Source organism: Sorex araneus, chromosome 1, assembly GCF_027595985.1.
Source record: "Sorex araneus isolate mSorAra2 chromosome 1, mSorAra2.pri, whole genome shotgun sequence".
Lineage (NCBI taxonomy): Eukaryota > Metazoa > Chordata > Mammalia > Eulipotyphla > Soricidae > Sorex > Sorex araneus.
The window spans coordinates 384,844,940-384,866,430 of record NC_073302.1 but is presented as its reverse complement, the minus strand read 5'-3'; the positions used below and the strand labels follow the sequence as shown (position 1 = coordinate 384,866,430).

At 38.2% G+C, this 21,491-nt stretch overlaps 1 protein-coding gene across 2 annotated transcripts in view; it reads left to right on the top strand.

Annotated features, from left to right (window-relative positions):
- The window catches only part of DYNC1I1 (dynein cytoplasmic 1 intermediate chain 1), a 395,478-nt gene extending 381,231 nt beyond the window's left edge, over nt 1–14,247 (top strand). For both annotated transcript variants that reach the window (XM_055141002.1, XM_055140999.1), the window contains one exon: nt 6,780–14,247. In XM_055141002.1, the coding sequence (XP_054996977.1) occupies nt 6,780–6,890 (111 nt within the window). In that variant the 3' untranslated portion in view covers nt 6,891–14,247. The remainder of the gene's footprint in view (nt 1–6,779) is intronic.
- The last annotated feature ends 7,244 nt before the right edge of the window (nt 14,248–21,491 follow it).

The following is a 21,491-nucleotide window of genomic DNA, read 5'->3' as shown; positions in this document are numbered from 1 at the left end:
TATTATTGTTTTGGGCCTAGGTGAGAGAGATTCCAGGCAGTGTTCAGGAGCTCAGAGATCACTCCAGGTGATACATGGCCAACCAAACCTACTGGTTCAATGCTTGGTCTCAATGATAGGGTCAGCAGTACTGGGTCCCTTACAGTGGGTGGGGTGGGGACAAGGCATACAATGATCAGGATCAAACTCTAGTTCTTACACATACACAGCCTGTACTCCTGACCCCTAAGCTCTCTCCCTGATCACAAGAATTAATTCTGAAGAAAACAAAAACAAAACTCACAGGACTAAATAGTCATTTCCATATTGTTTTAAGGGACATATTCAATTTAAGTAACAGTGTAAAGAAAAATAATGCATGACTTCCATAATGATCTCACAGTAGTTTTCCAACTTAGATTACCTTTCTCATCCTCTCCACATCTCTGATGATAAATGGGCCAGACAGCATCATTCCCATTTTACAATTGAGGCAATGAGAGGTTAAGTGCCTGACCATTGACAGTAACCAAGATGAGAGCAGGGCTTAAATCTCCTGTCCAAATTTGAGGGCCATTTTACCTCCTCCTTATGGCCAAATTGCTACCTTAGAAACTGCCTTTGACCTTAGTTCCCTCAGCTATAAAAATAGGGTCATATAATATCAATGAAGGGCAGTCACTCTTAGAGTTGAGAATTTTATTATCTAAAGAATCAGGAGTCCTGCATGTGTTTGGCATAAAAATACTTTGTAGGGTTAGCAAAAAAATAGTCGGAAATAGTCATCTGACCACAGGTGACCTGGCAATGGTGAATTCTGTAGAGGAAGCAATAGGAAAACCTGAATAAGAAAGAATGTAAAGGCAAAAATATTTCCAGATTCACTCAGTCTAGTACTGGACACTTTCTTTTGAGTCCTTTATAGTATCCCCTTGAGATAAACATGCGGTGCTTTAGTATACTATTTATGCTTTTCATTGATTAACAATATTCATCAATATTAGAATTTTGTGCCGCTTTTTCCTATCATAAATGTAAATTATTTCCAATAGATTATAAAATGGTGTTTTCAGAGGGACAACACTAAAGTGATATTCTAGATTTAACCTTTAATGCTGCAGTAGAAAGGTGAAAGAAGCTGAAGCCATATCATTAACAGTCTATGTTTCCCTCCTACTTGCTTCACACATGACACACCAGGAACTGTAGCATTTGTTACTACAGAAAGGTAAAGTTTAGATCCCGCAATTCCGCTTCTTGGCAACTACTCCAAGACCCCAAAATCTTGTTCAGAAAAGGCATTTACACTCTTTTGTGCATTCAGCATAGCACACTATTCACAATAGCCAAATTCTGGAAACAACCCAAGTGCCCGAGAACAGATGACTGGATAAAGAATCTGGTACATATCCACAATGGAATACTACTTGGCTATAAGGAAAGATGAAATCATGTAATTTGCTGCCATCTGGATGGATTTGGAGAAAATCATGCTGAGTAAAGTTAGAAAGAGGAGGACAGGTAGCTGCACCCGCGTGAATCCAGACCCAGCTGAACCAACTACAACATGGACTGCTCCTAGCAGATTGTTTCCAGCCAGAGAACTAAGCTGCGACACCATGCCCGCCCGGGAGGGGAAAGGTATTTCTCTCTCTCGCCTGTCCCTTCCCGGGGATGAAGGGCGTGGGGACCGCCATATTATGACGACCACAGATGGGGTTTACAAGCTTGCAATGATCGAATATCCGGAAGAAATCTCCCTGGACTTAGTTGTTAAAGTACAGAAATACAAAACCGACCTCATTTCTCTTCACAACAGGTCTGACTCTAGTGGGGTGCTCCTAATAATAATGGTGAGGTTTGTGTTGAAATATTGAATGTAACCAAAGAAAAAGGAAAGTAAAGTGAAATTTATCAGTTACAAGGCGGGGGAGTACGGGGGTGGGCAGAATGGGAGGTGTACTGTGGGTTTTTTTTGTTTTTTTGGGTTTTTTTGTCTTTGGTGGTGGGATATGGGCACTGGTGAAGGGATGGTTTTTTCAGCATTGTATGACTAAGACTTAAGCCTGAAAGCATTGTAATTTTCCACATGGTGATTCAATAAAATAAAATTTTTAAAAAATTTTAAAAAAAAGAAAGAGGAGGACAGGTATACAATAGTCTCCCTCATATGATATAAAGAAACGTAATAAGAAAATAAAATACACAAAAGCACAGAAACAGAGAACTGGTCTTTAGTTGGTGGGCATATAGAGGGGAGAGGACTGCAAGTGTGGGAGTGGACACTCGACAGTTGTGGAGGGAAACACACTCAGTAGGAGAGTAGTGCTGGAATGTTTTTTGCATGAAACCCTGCCATTAACATTATTGTAAATCATGATGCCTAAAAAATTTAAAAAGAAAGTAATTAAAGAGGAAAACAGCTATGCCAATATTTGTGTGTTTTGACCTAAGAAAATGTAATTCATTTGTATTTCATAGTCCCAATGATCCACTTCTGTTTGTTTTTTTTTCTTTTTGGGTCACACCCGGTGATGCACAGGGGTTACTCCTGGCTCTGCACTCAGGAATTACTCCTGGCAGTGCTCAGGGGACCATATAGGGTGCTGGGAATCGAACTCGGGTCAGCCACTTGCAAGGCAAATGCCCTACTCGCTGTGCTATTGCTCCAGCCCCTCCACTTCTGTTTTTAATCCTTACAAAGAGGTTGATATAGTTGATTCTCAGTCCAGGCTGACCAAATGAGTGAAGACTGACTGAGTTCTTATGCTGGTTACATTCTCATTCTTTATTACGAACAAACATGGAAACATATTTCCCTACTTAATGATTGTGGTAATTAACACTGAATTTAAAGTCACCAATCACCTTTTAAAAATACTGGGCTGAGGGCTGGAGTAATAGTACAGCGGTTAGGGTGTTTGCCTTGCATGAGGCCGACCTGGGTTGGATCCCCGGCATCCCATATGGCTGCCCCAGCCTCACTAAGAGTAATTCCTGAATGCAGAGCCAGGAATAACCCCTTTGCATCACTGGGTGTGACCCAAAAAGAAAAAAAAGAAAAAAATTAAAAATACTGGGTTAAGTCTCAAATGCATCAATATTCATAAGTCAGTCTCTCTCTCTCTCCTTCTCTCTCTCTCTCTCTCTCTCTCTCTCTCTCTCTCTCTCTCTCTCTCTCTCTCTCTCTCTCTCTCTCTCTCCCCGTTTCCCCTTGCCATTTCTAATCAGTTGAGTACAAAGTGACAAGAATTAGGAACTGCCAAAGGGAAGGATAGTAGTTCTGTCCAACAGATGCTATTTACATCATGGACGTAAAATGAAGAGTGGTCTTCTTGTTTGTTAGGACACCTGTTTGGTCTTACCTACAAGTAATTAAGATGCCAAAAATTATTACTTTGGGTGTGGAAACAGCCTGTGAATACACATTCACACATTCAAGCTAAGATTATACTTAAAATGCTTCCTGATGGTGATATTTAATTCTAAAAATGGAGAAGTCTGTAGTTCACCTTCTAAATCTAACATTACAATCATCCTGAGTTATTTTTATAGTCAACTAGATGAAAAAAGTGTAATAGGATGAGCTAGCTAATTTAAGCTCTAGAGCAATTGTTTTTATCATTTTCTACACTAGAATGTTTTCCTTTGTGAACCAAAGCAAATATTTTTGTGGAATTGGTGATATTCTACAGCAGAAAATATCTGGCAAGACAAGTTTTTGAAAAACAAATTTCTAATATTTTTTTTCAACTTTAATCAAAGTTTCATGGATGTAAAACAAAAACACAATGCACTGAAATTTGCAAGACCATTCGTATGAGTGAATGTATATTTTTAAGGAAAAGTGTTCGCATATAGCATTATTTTTTCCACCTTGATGAAAAGGGTAAAATATAGTTCCATTATAGTGTATTTTTGTTTATCAAAAACAGTTAAATTTGGGGCTATAGAGAGAGTTCTAGAGGCAGGAGTGCATAGTTTGCATGGAGGATCCTTGCCACTAATGATCCCCGGATGCTGGCATTGAACAATCCCCCAGCAAGCAATAAGCTAGGAGAGCCCCTGAGTATCACCAGGAGGAGCCCCCAAATAAAATAAAACAATTTTTTGAAGGACAGAGACAATTACACTTTATAAAATTGCTTTTGAAATGTTATATGTAAATATTACATCTCATAAATGATGTGGCTACCCTAAAGGTATCTCCAAAGGTATCTGGTACATCCTCAAATATTAATGTTTCATAATCATTCTTATAGTTGATATTTTAAGTCTTATTTTTACTACACAAAACTATGGCAGCATATTGCCCCGTTCTCTTTAGTGGGCAGTTCTGATACATTGCCATGGCAGATGACATCATATATTAATTTAAATTTGCATAACATTAATCAATAATATAGTTATGTTCAGGAGACAAATTCCTAGCATATGTTATATATATATATATAGGATATTAAGAAATTTAAGTAAAACCTGCTTTTACAGTTTTTAAGATTATGTAAAGTTATGAGGTACTTTAGCTTGATTATCACTTTATGAGAAAAATTTATAAATGTATTATGATTGGCCTTTGTCTATGGGGTTTTAATTTTGTGGTTCTTTTTAGAAAGACTTGGAAAAGAAAGGAGTGGACCTGTTTTTCATATAAATATGATACAACTCTTTGCCACTTATGCCTTTTGTCGCTCTTTTGTTCATTTATTTTGAGGGCCTCATTTCTTCACTGCAGTACTTTTCTAAAATTGAAAAGAAAAATAAAGAATAGTAGAGCAGAAGAAAAGAGCTCAAAGTAAAGAAAATGGATTGTGCAAAGGGGTAACCATGTCATTCAATGTTACTGTGAACTTGTATTACTGCCTAAAAAAAGAAACTTGGATTCATTTCAATAACCAGTGAAGTATTTAACCATTCAAAAACTCATTCATCTGACTAAATGAGAGTTCTACTGGTACTGCATTTATTAAAATACCTTACTTCTTCCACCTATGCATCATTTCCAGAATTATGTTCTTAAAAGATTTAACCTTTGTATTATAACACTAATTTAAGGACATACTTGGTAGAATGGAATTGCCATTTCCATTATTTTGTCTTCGACAGATAATGTTTGAATATGTAATTCCTGTATAAGAAATTCAAGTTGTAACTGTTTAGCTGTGTAGAATAGATTATTTCTCAGCTGTTAAAGTGATCTAAGAGTTCACATTTACTTGCTTTCCACTTAAATATTCTAATCATGCAGATTGATTATAATCAATATGTTATTACTATTTATGAAATATGTGAACAGCATGTGTAATACTGTACCTATAGAAGGATAACATACTCCTATTAGGTAATCCTTCAAAAAATGATTCTAATATATAACCAATTTTAATATATGTATAGAACTATTCAGACTTATACGTGATCCTGCTTCTCATAATCAAAGAACTATTTTCTATTCTAAACAATTGGATATCTTTCAGCAATTCACTCTTGGATGGTATGTAGATAAATTATTATCCTTTAAAGAAGCTGATAAAATATACGCATGTAGTTTGTATTACTTAGAGTTAGTTCATTTTCCCAAGTAATTGTGTGCAAAAGTAGATATTAGTTGGGAAGTTTTATATTCTATCCCCACTTTTGGCTAAGTAATGTAACACACTGGCTAAGAATGCAAACACTAGATAATACTGACACTGATATTTGGTATCTAGACAGTCTTGGTAAGATTAAAGAAATTTAATCTTTTTGTGCCTCAATTCCATCTTCTGTAAAATGAAAATAGTAAGATTACCCTACATACCATTGTTGTGAGGAACAAGTAAACACAAGTAAAACATTTATAAGCAAACCTCTTGTTAAATGCTACTGCTACTCTTGTTTACTAGTATCATCATCAAGATCTTGATAGAAAAGCGGAAGCATTATTTCTTAGTAGTAAGATTTCTTTGTACATATTAAAGATATACATCTTGCCATATATATTGATTCAGCAACAGCACTTTTAATTTATCCCCCCCCCTTCTCTTGCCTCTGTTAATGATGTCACTGTAATGACCAGGAGTTACATACATGTTTAGTTATGGTGCTCATATGTTTGGCTTTAGTGTTCACCAAAGGTTATACTTGGGGCCACAATGCTTGCCTTTAGTTGCAGTACTTGTACAGATCTTACTATTGTTTGACCAGAAGTCACTTGGAGTGCAAGGACCTCAGACATCAGAGATCCAGGAATGCATTTGGTATAGATGGTGATATAAGGGATCAAACTCAAACTTGCAGGAAGCCTGTGCTTCTTCCAAGTCAAGCAAGTGCTTTAGGCACCGAGCCTTCTGATCCCCAAAACTTTCTTTAAAACAATAGAATTTACTTAGAAAGGATATACCACATTTATTTCAAATCCTTGTGAATAATCCTATTTTTATTTGCATTGTTTATTGTAAATCACACATGCAAGGGAAGTGATCTACCACTCAGTCACATTCCCAGCCTAAGTCAGGTCTTCTTATGATGAATTTTCATTACTGAAAGTGCTTTAATGTGGGTGCTGTAATTGTATAAGTTTACATAAGTTTTTTTTAAGTTTTATAAATTTCATGACGGATTTTTCTTCTGAGAGTGACATTATTCTCAAGCTGTCAGTTTAAAAGCAACGCTTCAGGGATCTAACAGATTGAAAGAAGAATATCTAGTTTCCTTTGCGTTCCAAGGGAATATCTACTTCAGGAGAAACAGTCATGTGGGCCTTAAGGCTTTAAGGCATGAAAGGTTTCTTGTTCACCATTTTTCATTAATTTGCTTTGCAGCTTGCAGTTCCCCACAATGATGAATGGACCCGATTTGCCAGAACCCTCGTGGAGATCCGTGCTAACCGAGCTGATAGCGAAGAAGAAGGCACTGTGGAGTTATCTGCCTAGTGGAAATGGGCTGTCATCATCCCAGTTCCTAACCTCACATTCTAGAGCTCAGCGTCTGCATTCTAGTTTGCTCATCTTCAGTGTCCGTTCAGTATCGGTATTGCCAATATCCACAGTTTGGGTGCTATGTTGTGCCAGCTATGCTCAAGTACTATGAATGTTGTATCTCACTCTGCTCCCCACTGACCTGAAATTCACCAGAGCACCTCTCTCTTTATATTTCTGTCTCAAAAGTTGAGGGGGTCGGGTCGGAGGGAGAAGCCTTTATGGATTTAGTTGTTGCTTTTTTAACTACTTAGTAGCTGTATTTAATAGCTGGAAACCTCTGGTTAAATTTGTGCTTACATGCACTTCTGGCATAGTCCTATTAAATCCATATGAAGCCAGATATGATTAGGTGCAGATGTGGTGTGCTTCATGATATGGTACAGGGCCAAAGACTTGAGATGTGGTGTTTTTACATGGTGACTCACATTATGAATGGATTTACTAGAAGAACATTGCTGCTCCTTATTTACTGTGGTGTGCTGCATGGAACATATTTATTTGAAAGCATTAAAATAAACGATCTTAGAGCATGTGCATAATGAGAGGACTGTATTGTCTCTCTGCTGCTGTTGAGGTTACATTAAGTTCCAAATAACAATTACAGTATGTTGGTTCCACTGAGGACATGAAATCATTAGAGATTTCTTACAGTGAACAGAATGAATTTTAATGCTTATTATTTCTAGGTAGTTTAACAATATTTCAAATATAGCTGATGGCTGATACTTGTCATTCAAGATAACACAGCCCAACAAGAGTCCGTGGTTCCTAAATATGACACCAACGTTGCCAGTATGTTCCAAACCAGGTCTGTAAAACCATGACATCCTTTCCTTACGGAAAGCTTTACTAGAATTCCGTTACAACAAGTTGATGGGGAAGATGAAGTTGGACCACGTTAAAGAATGATAATGAATTTGTAAGCAGTGGGCCTGACTAGACATAAACCAAGATTCCTGGTTTTATTTTTATGAGGGAATGTGTGTGGTTTCGGAAAACGTATTTCTTTATCTCCATCAGGGATACTCTAGCATAAAGTCTATCCCAAATGCTGGAGTAAGAAAAACAGTTTAAGATGAACACATATAAAATGTTCTATGTATTTCATTTTTAAAGAAGGTTATGGAAGAAAATATCTGTTTATTAGTATTAAACCAGGAAATATAGCTATATAATTTTAATAGAAATTTTTTTTCAAAGGGTCATTTCATCCCTAGAGAGAATTAAAATAAATAGTGGTTGAATCATGAAAAAAAAAAACATTTAAAGACAGGCTTTCAGCTTTTTAGGAAAAGAATTTCCATGTTGTTTTGTTGTTTTATTGGTAGAGATTCCTTAAACTGTGAGATTTCTTTTGTTTAAAAAAAAGATATTTTTTGTCAAGTGTTCTATGGTATATAGATATTGAAGTTCTTCATAATAGAAATGAAATATTTAAAGATAAAATATATGTCTGAAATAGGCTTAAAAGACATCCAATGAAAAGTACTGGAAAAGTGTTTCTCAAGTATATGCTAAAGGATTTAAAAATAAAACAATAATCTTTGAGTTGCTTCTACAGATCAAATTCTGGATGATTTCACAAAAACTGTCAAGTTGTAAAGATCAGAGTCACTTGGAACTTACAAGAGTATATCAGTATATATATATATATATATATATATATATATATATATATATATATTGTTTTGTGGTAGCCAAATTCCAAAAATCTTCCAGGGTTTTTTTTCTTTGCTTTTTGGGTCATACCTGATGATGCACAGGGGTTACTCCTGGCCCATGCACTCAGGAATTAACTCCTGGCTGTGCTTGGGGGACCATATGGGATGCTGGGAATTGAACCCAGGTCAGCTGCGTGCAAGGCAAATGCCCTACCCGCTGTGCTATCGCTCCAGCCCCTCTTCTAGTTTTTTTATAGTGTCAACCCAGCCTGAATCTATGTTATCCTTGTGTCACTAGTGGGATCTGGAGGAAGATATGCTATATGAGATCAGAATTAGATTATAAGAAAACATACTGCTTTCTTCTTAGTCTCTTGGTACAATCAGCCTTGTCCTCCAACCTACTGAAGAAGTGAGATTACTCTAATAACTCCATCCATACCATGGTTCAATCTGAGCACTAAGTGACTATGTGATTAGAAAGACACACTTGGCTAGCTCAAGCTCAGTCATTCAAGGTATCCTAGCTGATATCCCGAGAAATGATAACTGAGGGTGAGTGAAGACTTTTAACACAAGTTGGCTGGAGCCATGTTGTGCTTGATTAGGAAAAAGAATACACCACTAAGGGAATTAATGACACTGGGATTTATTCTAAAGGGTTCAATCAGCAGATTCATCCAGAACATAAAATACTTACTAGGCTAGAATTCATTGGCTCTGAAGAACTTTTTTGCATGTGCAACTTTACTGTGACAATAGGTTGGCAGTGAAGGAGTCTCTGGTAGATATTTTAGTGATGGTCTTTCCTGCAGATCAAAACTGACAGAAGAGTTCATTACAAAACAGGGTTTGCTAATATCCATGTATATGATGAGATCTTGGAGTAATACAGCTAAGTGGTGACATTTAGCAATCAACACAGGAATTTACAATTACCATAATGGCCAGTTAGATCAGCGATGTAGCCAAGGAGTTTTGGCCACAGGTAAAATTTTCTTACCTCTATAACGGAACACACAAAGTTAAGAATGAAGGAGCAATTGCCTCTAATGAAAATTATATTTCTCTACTTATAAATTCATACTAAAGCCAGTTTTCAAATCTAATATTAATTGACTGAAGAGGTATCCCCAGTTTACTAGGCCGACAAACCCTATCACAAGTATCTTAAGAACTGATACCCTTAGTCCTCTAAAGGAAAAGTTGTTTATAATGAAGATTGACCATTTGTTTAGATCAGTGCACAATGCAAAGAAAGAAAATCCCAGGCAGTCTGAGTATTATTGCTATAGAGTATAAATAAACAAGGGGCCAGAGAGGTAGTGTAGTAGGTAAGGTGCTTGATTTTCATGTAACAGACCCTGGTTTGAGCCCCAGAACTCCATATGGTTCCTGAGTCTGTGAGGAGTAAGCCCTGAGCACCTCTGGATGTGGCCCAAAAGCAAACAACAAACAAACAATAATGAAGCCAAATTCACATTATAATCTCATGCTAGACCAGAAACTTTTGGTAGTTATCAGGTATTAATGTGAGGTCCTTATTAAAGTCTAGATTACAAATGGGTTTATTTAGTCTCAAGACCCACATTTCTCTGTTGAGTGTTCAAGTAGAATTTATATGCTCGGCATTGGTTTCTTGGCATATGAGGGAAGAGCTAAACTAAAGGAAAGGCCTGGTGCAGATCTCTGAATCTGCTATATTCCCACTTTTTCAAGATAGTAAATTGGGTCCTAAGCAATTGCACAGTGGGTAAGGCACTTGCCTTCAAGTGACTGACCCAGGTTCAAAATCCGCACCATGTATGGTCGCCTGAGCCCACCAAGAGTGACCTCTAAGTACAGAGTCAGGAGTAAACCATCAGCACCACCAGGTGTGCCGCTCACCCCAGAAAGATAGTAAATTAAAAAACAATACATTTCAGGGTAGGAATAGGAGTATGGTCGAGAGTAATGTCACTCTTAGTGTCACTCTTGGTGGCATTCTTAGTGTCACTCTTACTATTCATTTAATATTCCAGTTCGGCTCTTTCATGAACTAAGATGGATCTTGGGGAAGTGGGAAGTTGAGGACTGCAGAGAACTAAAAGTTCAGTTAAGCAGTGGTTATGATTATAACTACTCTTATTTATGTGAAGTTCTTCTGAGTATACATTAATAAGGTGATGGCCTGTGACCATTGATTAATTGGCTGTATTGTTTTTCCTTACATCTATTTTATAAAATAAAAAATACTTGCCAATCTTAGTTTTCATTTAGCAGGAAAGAATGTTCTTCATTTACTATATTCCTCAGGGATATGATAATTTCTCAGTCTTTGTCATATTCCAAAGAGGTCAAGAATTTCTGATCATCTGCAGAGCATTGCACTAATCTATTACTGGCAGAATCATGCTGATTAGGCAGTATAACAAGAGTTAACTAATTTGCGAGAAATCTTGGCAAGCCTACTTCAGAGGCTCGAGAATAGATTCAAAGATGAGGGACCTATTTCTTCCATGTGTATTTTCAGAATTGAATGGTTAAGAGCATGCTGATATGTCACCTTCAAAGGAAAAGACAAATTGCTGAGATTTCTAGCTCCCAAATGATAAGAAGGTTTTCACCTGATAACCCATCTATGGGTTCTGAAGGTAACACAGTTCATATCTAAGAATATTGCTCTTATTCATATAGCAAGTGGCATGCAAGACTTTGGGTGGGGGCTCCAAGTGGGAGAGGCTATGTAGCAATTCAAGTCAGGGAGCTCTACTCATTTAACCACTATATTCTATGGTACTGGGAAAAATCCACATCAGTTCTGGGAAAAGTTGTGTCATGAAAATTAGAGCAAGCCCCAGTAGGGAAATTACAATGGTGTCCCTTCAAGTTCTGAAGAAAGGTATGTTACTGGAAGCAATGAATTATATGACTTTAAAGAAATGACTTCCACAAATTGAAGAGATAGTACAGAGTACAGGGTAACTGCCTTGTAGGGGCTGATCTGGGTTTAATCCCTGGCATCCCATATGTGCTCTCAAGCATGACCAGGAATGATTCCGATGTGTACAACCAGGAGTAAGCCATGAGCATCACTAAGTGGGCCCCGCAACAGCCCCCCCCACCACGACCAAAGGAAAAAAAAAAAAGAAAAAGAAAAGAAATGGCTTCCATCAAGTTACTGAATTCTGGTTGCAACAGAGTTCTTCATTATGGAATAAGATATTAGACACACAAATTTCCTATTATAAATTAAATCCTATCAATCTTACCAAGTCATCTACCAAGTCATAAAGTTAGCTAGATCTAATAGAAACACCAAGTAAGAAAACCCTATTCGTCCAGCAGGTATATTTAGCAGACTCAAAAACCCAGTGTCACTCAACAAGATTTTACCAGCATCAGTTACCCATACTTGTCTTTACGGATATACATGGGAAAGGTAGGTTCTATAAACCTGAGTGAAGAAAGTAATAAAGTCCCAAGCCTGGTTTACATATGGGTTGGCTCAGTTTACGAGTAAATGCTGAAAATGGATGCTAGGTACATTATAGCAATATTCAACAGTGACACTGAAAGATAGCAAAAAGGAAAATATTTCAAATAGAGTGAAAGACCTAATTTCCTACTTCGTGTGAAAAAAATGATCAAAAATACAAATACATTATACCACAGAACCCAAACCATCATTATCTCTCTTTCCTGTGTCCCTGCTTTCACGTTTGACCCTCTTTATTTTCTTAATATAACCATTAAGTAACCAATTCTGTACCATTACAACATTAAATTTCATGGCTTGAAAAATACACCAATGCTACTCACAACTTTTCAGGTAAAGTAAAATTCCTTATAATGTTGCTTAGGCCCTATACCTATTTGATTTGACTTTAACTTCCTCTATGATCTTACATCCTATTACCTGAATGTTTAGAAATCCACTCTGACAACTCCAATCTCATAGATATTCATTTGATTTACCAAATACATAGGGTTGGGGTTGGAGCTACATTATATCAGGTAGGGCATTTGCCATGAATACGACCAACCTGGGTTTGGTCCCCTGCATCCCATATGGTCCTCCAAGCACAGCCAGGAGTAACCACTGAGCATTGCAGATATAACTGCCAGACAAAAAAAAAAGCAAACACACAGGGTCTCTGTACTGTTTGTATTCTGTCTAGTTGAACTGCTGAGTTTGTAAACCCTCAAACACATACTTTCAAATTCCATCTTTAATATAATAAAGGTTATTCCTCTGAATGGCTGGTTTTTCTAACATTTTATCTGTGAAACAGCAGGTGTCTTAAATGCATAAGCATTGCAACTATGAAGAATCTAGTTTAAAATAACAGCAACCACAGAAAATGAGATTAAAAGCATCTCTGTCCCCCACAAGAGAAAGCATTGAGAGAGAAATAAACATTGTAAGTAGAATTAAAATGCACAAACAGAGCTAGAGACATGGCTCAGGGGTAGAGCTCGTGCTTTGTATAGGTAAGGCCCTTGGTTTGAGCCCCAGCCTTGGTTTGAGCCCCAGGAGAGAGAGCGAGAGAGAGAGAGAGAGAGAGAGAGAGAGAGAGAGAGAGAGAGAGAGAGAGAGAGAGAGAGAGAGAGAGAGAATTTGGGATTTGGGGGTGTTGGGCTACACTCAGCAGTGCTCAAGGTTTGTTCCTGTCTCTGCACTCAGATGACTTTGGGTGGGGTTCCCCAGACCATAAGGGCTGGCAGGGATCGAAGCTGGGTCAGCCACATACAAGGCAAGCACCTTATCCACTGTACCAACACTCTGGCCCCAAAAGAATAGTTTGTATTGCTATTAAGATATAAATTACATTAAAATGTAGATACTATATTTGATTCAACAAATTTTAGAAGCTATAAGCATTCTTATAACCAACATATCAAATAAGATCTGAACATTTTAGTTGACCTAGAAAATTCTCTCATGGTTCTTTCTTGCTTTTATTTCTATCAACATTAATTAGTTTGCCTGTTCTGTTCTTAAGCTTCATATAAGTAAAAACTACATTATGATGATGGTATCAATCTTTTCAGTTGATATACATTTATTAACACTCACCCATGTACTGAATCCTTCAGAAATATGCCCTTTAAATCACTGCTTTTCAACTCTATGAATATATTGTATTTATTTAACCAGTTGATGATCACTAGTGCTATTTTATCTTTGGGACTTTTTGTATAATTTTGCTGTGCTTATTCTTGTATATTTGTTTCTTTAGCCATATGTTTTCTTAGGTAAATACTAGTTGAAATTTCTGAGTCACATGGTGAGTCTGTGTTTATCTTTTCAGGAAGGGTCAGTGAAGTGGTTATTCCATTTTGCATTCCCACAACAAAGCAGTCTAGTTGCTCCACAGTATTACAATATCTGGTATCATTGCTCTTTTAATCTCAGCCACTTGGTGAAAATGAAGCAGTATCTAACTGCAATTTCAGTTTGCATAAATTGAATGAGCAATGATTTGAGCACCTTTTCATATAATAATTAGCCATTTTATAGGCAAATTATTATATCCTCTGTAAAATGATGCTCAAATGTTTTGGTCATGTAAAAAGTGGATTGCTTGATATAAATTAAAGAAGTTTTAAATTTATACTAGACATATAACTCTGATCAGTTGTGTTAATAAATACTTCTCGCAGTATATGGCTTGTAACTTCATTTCCTATTATATTTTGATATGCAGAAATATAACACTTGTTGAAGTCTAATTACCCATTTGTAGCTTTGTTGTTGTTATTGTTTTGATGCTACATTTGGCTGTGCTCAGGCCAACTAGTTATGCTCTAAGGGATAACTCTAGTTATACTCTAAGGAATAACTCCTAGTGGTGCTGGGGGAAGATACATGGTGACAAGCTTAGAGCCAGGGTCATCAACACCCAAAAATCTTACATGCTGTATTGTCTCCTCAGGCCTCAATTGTGTCTTTTATGGCTTTCATATAAAATATGTATAGTTTTGGGACTGGAGCAATAGTACAGAGGGTAGGGCATTTACCTTGCACGCAGCCAACCCGGGTTTGATTCCCAGCATCCCATATGGTCCCCAGAGCACCACCAGGAGTAATTCCTGAGTGCAGAGCCAGGAGTAACCTCTGAGCATATCCAGGTGTAACCCAAAAAGCCAAAAAAAATGTATAGTCTTGAGGTCAGAGAGATAGTACAGAGGGTAGGGCACTTGCCCTGCACACATCCAGCCTGGGTTTGGTTCCACGCATCCCTTAAAGACCCCAAGCACCACCAGGAGTAATTTCTGAGTACAGAGGTAGGAGGAATCCCTGAGCATTTCTGGGTGTGGCTCCAAAACAAAGTAAATAAAAATAAAATATTTGGTCTTAGCTCTAGCATTTTATGCATAATTCATTCTGAGATAATATTGTACAGGGGGGTGTGTGGTAAGTTTTTTCTTCTTTTTGTTTTTTTCCCAGTGCTGGGGATCAAACAAATATGAGGCATGTGCTTTATGCTTTGTGCTTGACCACTGAGCCACATCCCTGGCTTCTAAGGTTAAATTTCATGTACATATAATTTTCAAAAAGACTATTGCATTTCTTTTGAAATAAAATGTCCAATTTCAAATCAACCAGCTACAGATACATGGGTCTGTTAATGGACTCTAGTTCTATTTTTATCTAAATAGATATTAAGTTTTTGCTATTAGCAAAATATTTTTAAATGTTATTTTCAAATACAATTAGCTGTGTATTAAAATATAGTAGATTTGGGGCCTGGAGTGATAGTATAGTGGCATTTGTCTTGCATTGACACCCAGGTATCCCTAGCCTTCCAAACAGACCCTGAGAATCTGCAGGAGTAATTTCTAAGTGTAGAGCCAGGAGGAACTCCTGAGCATTTCCATAAGAATGTAAATTCCTTAAAAAATTAAAATATAAATTCCATATGATCTATTCTGTGAAATGCAAAAACAATAATCTGAGGAGATACACAGACTCTTATGTTTATTGCAGCATCATTTACAGTACTTAAGAACTGGAGTGATAGCACAGTGGGTAGGGCGTTTGCCTTGCACGTGGCCAACCTGGGTTCGATTTCTCCGCCCCTCTCAGAGAGCCCAGCAAGCTACCGAGAGTATCTCGCCCACACATCAGAACCTGGCAAGCTATCCGTGGCATATTTGATATGCCCAAAACAGTAACAACAAGTCTCACAATGGAGACATTACTGGTGCCCGCTCAAGCAAATCGATGAGCAATGGGATGACAGTGACAGTGACTTAAGAACTGGAAATAACCTAAAATCCCATCAAATGATGAATGGATAAGGAGATATATAGTATATAGCCATTAACAGAATACTATTCAGCTTTTTCTAAAAGATAAAATTATTCAACTTATAGATCTAAAGGGTAGCATGCCTTAGAGCTTTTTCTAAAAGATAAAATTATTCAACTTATAGATCTAAAGGGTAGCATGCCTTTGAAATAATCAAAAAGTGAAAGACGAATGATTTCAATCCTATGTAGTATGTACATAAAAGTAACAAAGCAAACAAATATGAACTTCTAGACTATAAGACAGACTAATTAATGATTACCAGAAGAGAATGGGAAAAGTTTTTAATAGTGAACCTAACGTGGTATATACACATTTTGATTTTTAATGATATACATCAGAAACTTAGATAATACTATAATGCAATGTTATTTCAATTAAAAAATGTTTGAGAGGGTTTTTTTGATCATATTATTGGTTCCATAATTTATCATTTATGGGTCTTTTTCTACTGATCTTTTACCTTTTTTGTTTTATTTTCGAGACACACCCAGTAGTGCTCAGGGCTCATCTCTGAGACTGTACTCCTGGGGACCATATCAGGTGCTGGGGATTGAATTTGAATAAACCACATGCAAGACAAGTGACTTACCCACTGTACTGTATCTCCTGTTAGAGAGCTTTTACTTTCTTTTTTTTTTTTTTTTGCTTTTTGGGTCACACCCGGCGATGCACAGGGGTCACTCCTGGCTCTGCATTCAGGAATCACCCCTGGCCATGCTCAGGGGACCATATAGGATGCTGGGATTCGAACCCGGGTCGGCCGCGTGCAAGGCAAACGCCCTACCCGCTGTGCTATCGCTCCAGCCCGAGAGCTTTTACTTTCTTAAGCTTATTTTTATGACTGTTTTAGTATATATTTTGTTACTTTAATCCTGTCAGTGTGGGATTTGTTACATTGTTTTAAGCATTACAGCCCTGTGTTTTAAAAAGGCAGTTAAGTTACTTGGAACCAGTAAGAACCATAGGTATGATTTTAAGATTTTTAAAGACAGAAATCCACTATTGTAAGTCTAATTATTACTAATTATTATGGGTCCGATTATTGTAGGCTTAATTAACCATAAATCGAAGTACTTTGACTTCTCTTCCCGATGGTCTCTGCACAAGAGAAAACTTTCCACATGGCTGATGAAAACTCAACCCTGAGCTACAGAATTTTTCTGCTTCCTCCTTTTCATGACCCTCCCAAATCCAGACTAGTTCCTTCCCATAAATGCACACAGAGAGAGTACACAGCTAAGGACCAGGGGATTCCGCAAAACCAGGGAGACAGTACTCGAGAAGTTCTCTCTCATTTCGTTTAGTTCATTGTCTGACAACTTAATTATCTAGGATTACTGATTTTTGACATCAGGTCTTCAGTTTGGGAAATTGCTTGTCCCTGTACAGTGGCTAGAAACTGACTTCAGACACTAAGATGACAGGATGGGAGGTATTTTTCTCCTTTCTTTCATACTTTACAATTTTAGTTTGTCTTGTGATAATTTTTTTTCTCATGATGTACTAAGTGATTGAGCACAGAGCACATGCCTCACCTGTGTGAAGCCCTGGGTTTGACCCCCGTACTGAAAAAAAAATGCCTTAAAATTATCTCAGAAATAGGGGGCTGGAGCGATAGCACAGAGGGTCGGGCGTTTGCCTTGCACGCGGCCAACCCGGGTTCGAATCCCAGCATCCTGTATGGTCCCCTGAGCATCGCCAGGAGTGATTCCTGAGTGTAGAGCCAGGAGTAACCCCTGTGCATCGCCGGGTGTGACCCAGAAAGAAAAAAAATTATCTCAGAAATAGGGTATCAGAACAGAGGGTGGGGTGCTTGTCTTGCACATGGCTGACCTGAATTTAATCCCTGGCATATCATGAGCCCACCAGGAGTGATCCCTGAGCTCAGAGTCAGGAGTAAGCCTGGCACCTCTGGGTATGAAACTACCCCCCCCCCGCCCCAATAATAATCTCAAAATAAAACATACATAAAATTCTAGAGCTAAGAATATAAATTTATTATAATAAATATTTCTGGTGCTTCCTACTCTACTTCATTGTGGCCAAAGGCAAAATCTCACAAAGATATAATCAGGAAAAGAATGTAAATGGAAGTTCATCTCCATGGTTACAAAGATTTTATTTTTTCTTCCCTTCCCTTGCTGCTATTGGTGCATTGATGGGGGTCACACTGCTCGCTGGCAGGGGTGCGTCTCCTGGAGCATCTAGCTGAGGTAGTTGCACACATGACCCGGTGCTCCCTGGGAAGCTGTTCACTTTAGTTGTGGTGCTCACTCACATTCCAGATGTAGTACTTGCTGGGAGTTTGAGGTGGTGCTCAGATGTGTTTGCTTTAAGTCATACTTTTTTTAGTTGCTAGTTGTGATGCTCACTGGGGGTTGCATGCTTCTAGGCTGTCGTACTCACACACACACCTGGCTGAGGTGCTTGAGAGACCGCCCACTCTACTGTGATGTAAGGCACTCCAGATGGCACAGACGCAGGCACTGCACTGAGTGCTCAGGAGCAGCACAGGAGATGGAATCTCAGCCTCACTTTTGCAAGGAATCGTTGGCTCCTGCGTTTACTCCCCCACCCACATGCTTCTACAAAGTTGATTTTGTTAGAGGTTTTTTTTTTAGGGGCCACACCTGGCTATGCTCAGGTCTTTCTCCTGACACTGTATTCAGGGATCACTGCTGGTGGGCTTGGGGGGCCCTATGGGGGGGCTGGGGATCAAATCCCTGTTTGACCATGTTCAAGGCAAACACACTGCCCATTGTACTATCTCTCTAGCCATTTGTGTGTGTGTGTGTGTGCGCGCGCGCGCGCGCGCGCGCGTGCGTTTTATAGTCCAGGACTTTAATGACACATTCTTAGCACTGTAGCACTGCCATCCCGTTGCTCATCGATTTGCTTGAGCCGTCACCAGTAGCTATCCATGGCATATTCGGTATGCCAAAAACAATAACAACAAGTCTCAGTGACACATTATTATAGATATTTCTGAAATTATTATTTTTTCAATTTTAGTTTTGTTCAAATTTTACTGATTTACTACTGGGCCACAATACCTTAGAATTCAAGAGCCATACCTCTATAATGGAGAGTTGTAGCCTGAACACAATCATGACCAAAGTTCCAGAATCATCCTACAATCAAATGACACCACATAATGACTACACATGCTTTCCAGTTCCCATCCATTTTCCCTCTAGAAACCACCAGTTTTCAGTGAGTTTCAGGGTTAGTTTTGTGGACGGTTTATTTAAGTAATTCATATCCTGCATGATTGAAACCATCTAATAGTTGTTCTTCACCTCCTTATTAATTGTATTTAATATAATTAGGGTTAAAGAGGTAGTATAGTAAGTAAGGAGCTCGCCTCAAGTGTATAGAACCCGGAATCTATACCTGGCACTCTCTGATCTCCTAACCCTGCCAGGAGTGATTCCCAAGTATAGAGGTAGGAATAAGCCCTCAGTGAGCACCACCAAGTGTGGCCCAAACTGCCCCCCCAAAAAAACACCACCAAAATTACCTCAAAATCTATCCATTTTGTCCCCAAAGACACATTCTTTGTTGAATGTAAGAGTAGTATTCCACTGAGTTCATATACCACCACTTCCTTATTCAGTCGCCTGTTGACGGGCATGTAGATGGATTCCATGTTTTTAGCTAGTATGTCTAATGCTCTTATGAATATATGAGTGTAAACATCCTTTTGAATTAATGTTTTGATATCTTTTGGATAAATACCTAGTCAGGCTATTCCTAAATCATACGGAATGACATTTATTTTTAAACAGCTTTAACAAAAAACAGTCGTTTTCTCTTTCATCTAACTTATGTCAAATGTTAATATCATAATTTGTAATAACAGCTCAATGTGTTAGATGGATTAAACAAATCAAGACACTCTCAAAAACAAGTAAAAGGAAAGAGCACTGTAATTTCAGATACCAAAAAAAGAAAACAGAATTGATAATTTCTTTAAAGTGCTCTTACAAACATGACCTTGTTTTAAAAAGAAGCTGGGTGGGGGCGGAGGGAGAACAGAGGGGCTATGATTCATGCCTCGCATGAGACTTCCTGACTCTGCTCTGATCCCCGCCCAACACGGTCTGTGGAACACCACAGGAGAGGCCCTGGTCGTCCTGCACTGCAGGGTGGCCTTGGACCCTACAGTGAGCCTTCCCAGTCTGAGGGTACCTCCAGGGCTCCTGAGCAGCACAGGGGAGGTCATCCCAGCCCCCAGCCCCCCAAAAAAGAGAAAGAGAAAGTGTCACCTACTTTATAAATTGCAGTCACAGTGTGGAGAAACCTCTCCTTTCTACCGGAATATAACTCTGTGAACTGTGAATAATACAATATATAATATAACTGTGAACAATACAATAATCTCATTTCCATCTACAGAATAAAAAAAGGAAAGTTTTCCAACTTTCCTCATTCAGTTTCAGTATTACTCTGGAGCGACAGCATAGCGGGTAGGGCATTTGCCTTGCATGTGGCTGACCCAGTTTGATTCCTCCGCCCCTCTCGGAGAGCACAGCAAGCTACCGAGAGTATCCCGCCCGAACAGCAGAGCCTGACAATTCGATATGCCAAAAGCGGTAACAACAAGTCTCACAATGAAGATGTTACTGATGCCCACTCGAGCAAATCTATGAACAATGGGATGACAGTGCAGTGCTACAGTGCAGTATTACTCTAATGTCATGTAGACAAACTATAAAACACTACAGTTGGCTCAAGTGAATAGGTGATTTTTAAAAAGCAACTTATCATGGGGCAGAGAGATAGTACAGTGGGTAAGTTGTGTGCCTTGCACTCAGCTGGCCTAGTGTAGTCAATTCCCGGCATCCCATATGGTTCCCTGAACAATATCAGGAGATAATTCCCTGGTGCGGAGCGAGGAGTAACCCTTGAGCATTGCCAGTGGCCCTAAAACAAGATGAATATATAAATTAATAAAAAGCAAACTCTTACATGGAGCAGACAATTGTCAGGTGATATCAACTTTCTAATTAAGAAAGCATATCTCTATATTAAGAACTAGGTAAATTTTTTCAAGAATTTCACACTTTGAAATACATAACTTTTAAAATGAGACATAATACATAATATATGTATGTATGTATGTGTATAAAATATATTTGTGTGTAGTTTGTTTTGCTTAAGAAGAAACTGTTATAAATGTGTGCTATTGATCAGTCAGTAATTCACTTTTATTTATAAAAGAATGAGGGAGAGTGTAGGAAATAAAGTGTAAGATATCCCCTAACTTTAGGGGTAGTAGGAAACTTGTTGGGACTAGAGTAGACTTTTCCACCATTAGTGGTGACAGAGATTTTATGTCCAAAAGTAATTCCAGCAAATCCCACATTCTGTAAACTTTCTCCATTCCCTCCAGACACACTTTGAGGCCAAGTACCCGTAGATATTTACTTTTAACTTGGTTTTCCATTATTTCCAACTTTTGTTGAAGAATGGCATTTTCTAATTATAGTAGAGAATTTTAAGATGGCCCAATTCAGTTAACATGATATCATATTACACTGTAACAGTTTGTAAATTTACCTCTGCTTTTTTCCACATTACCTTCCAATT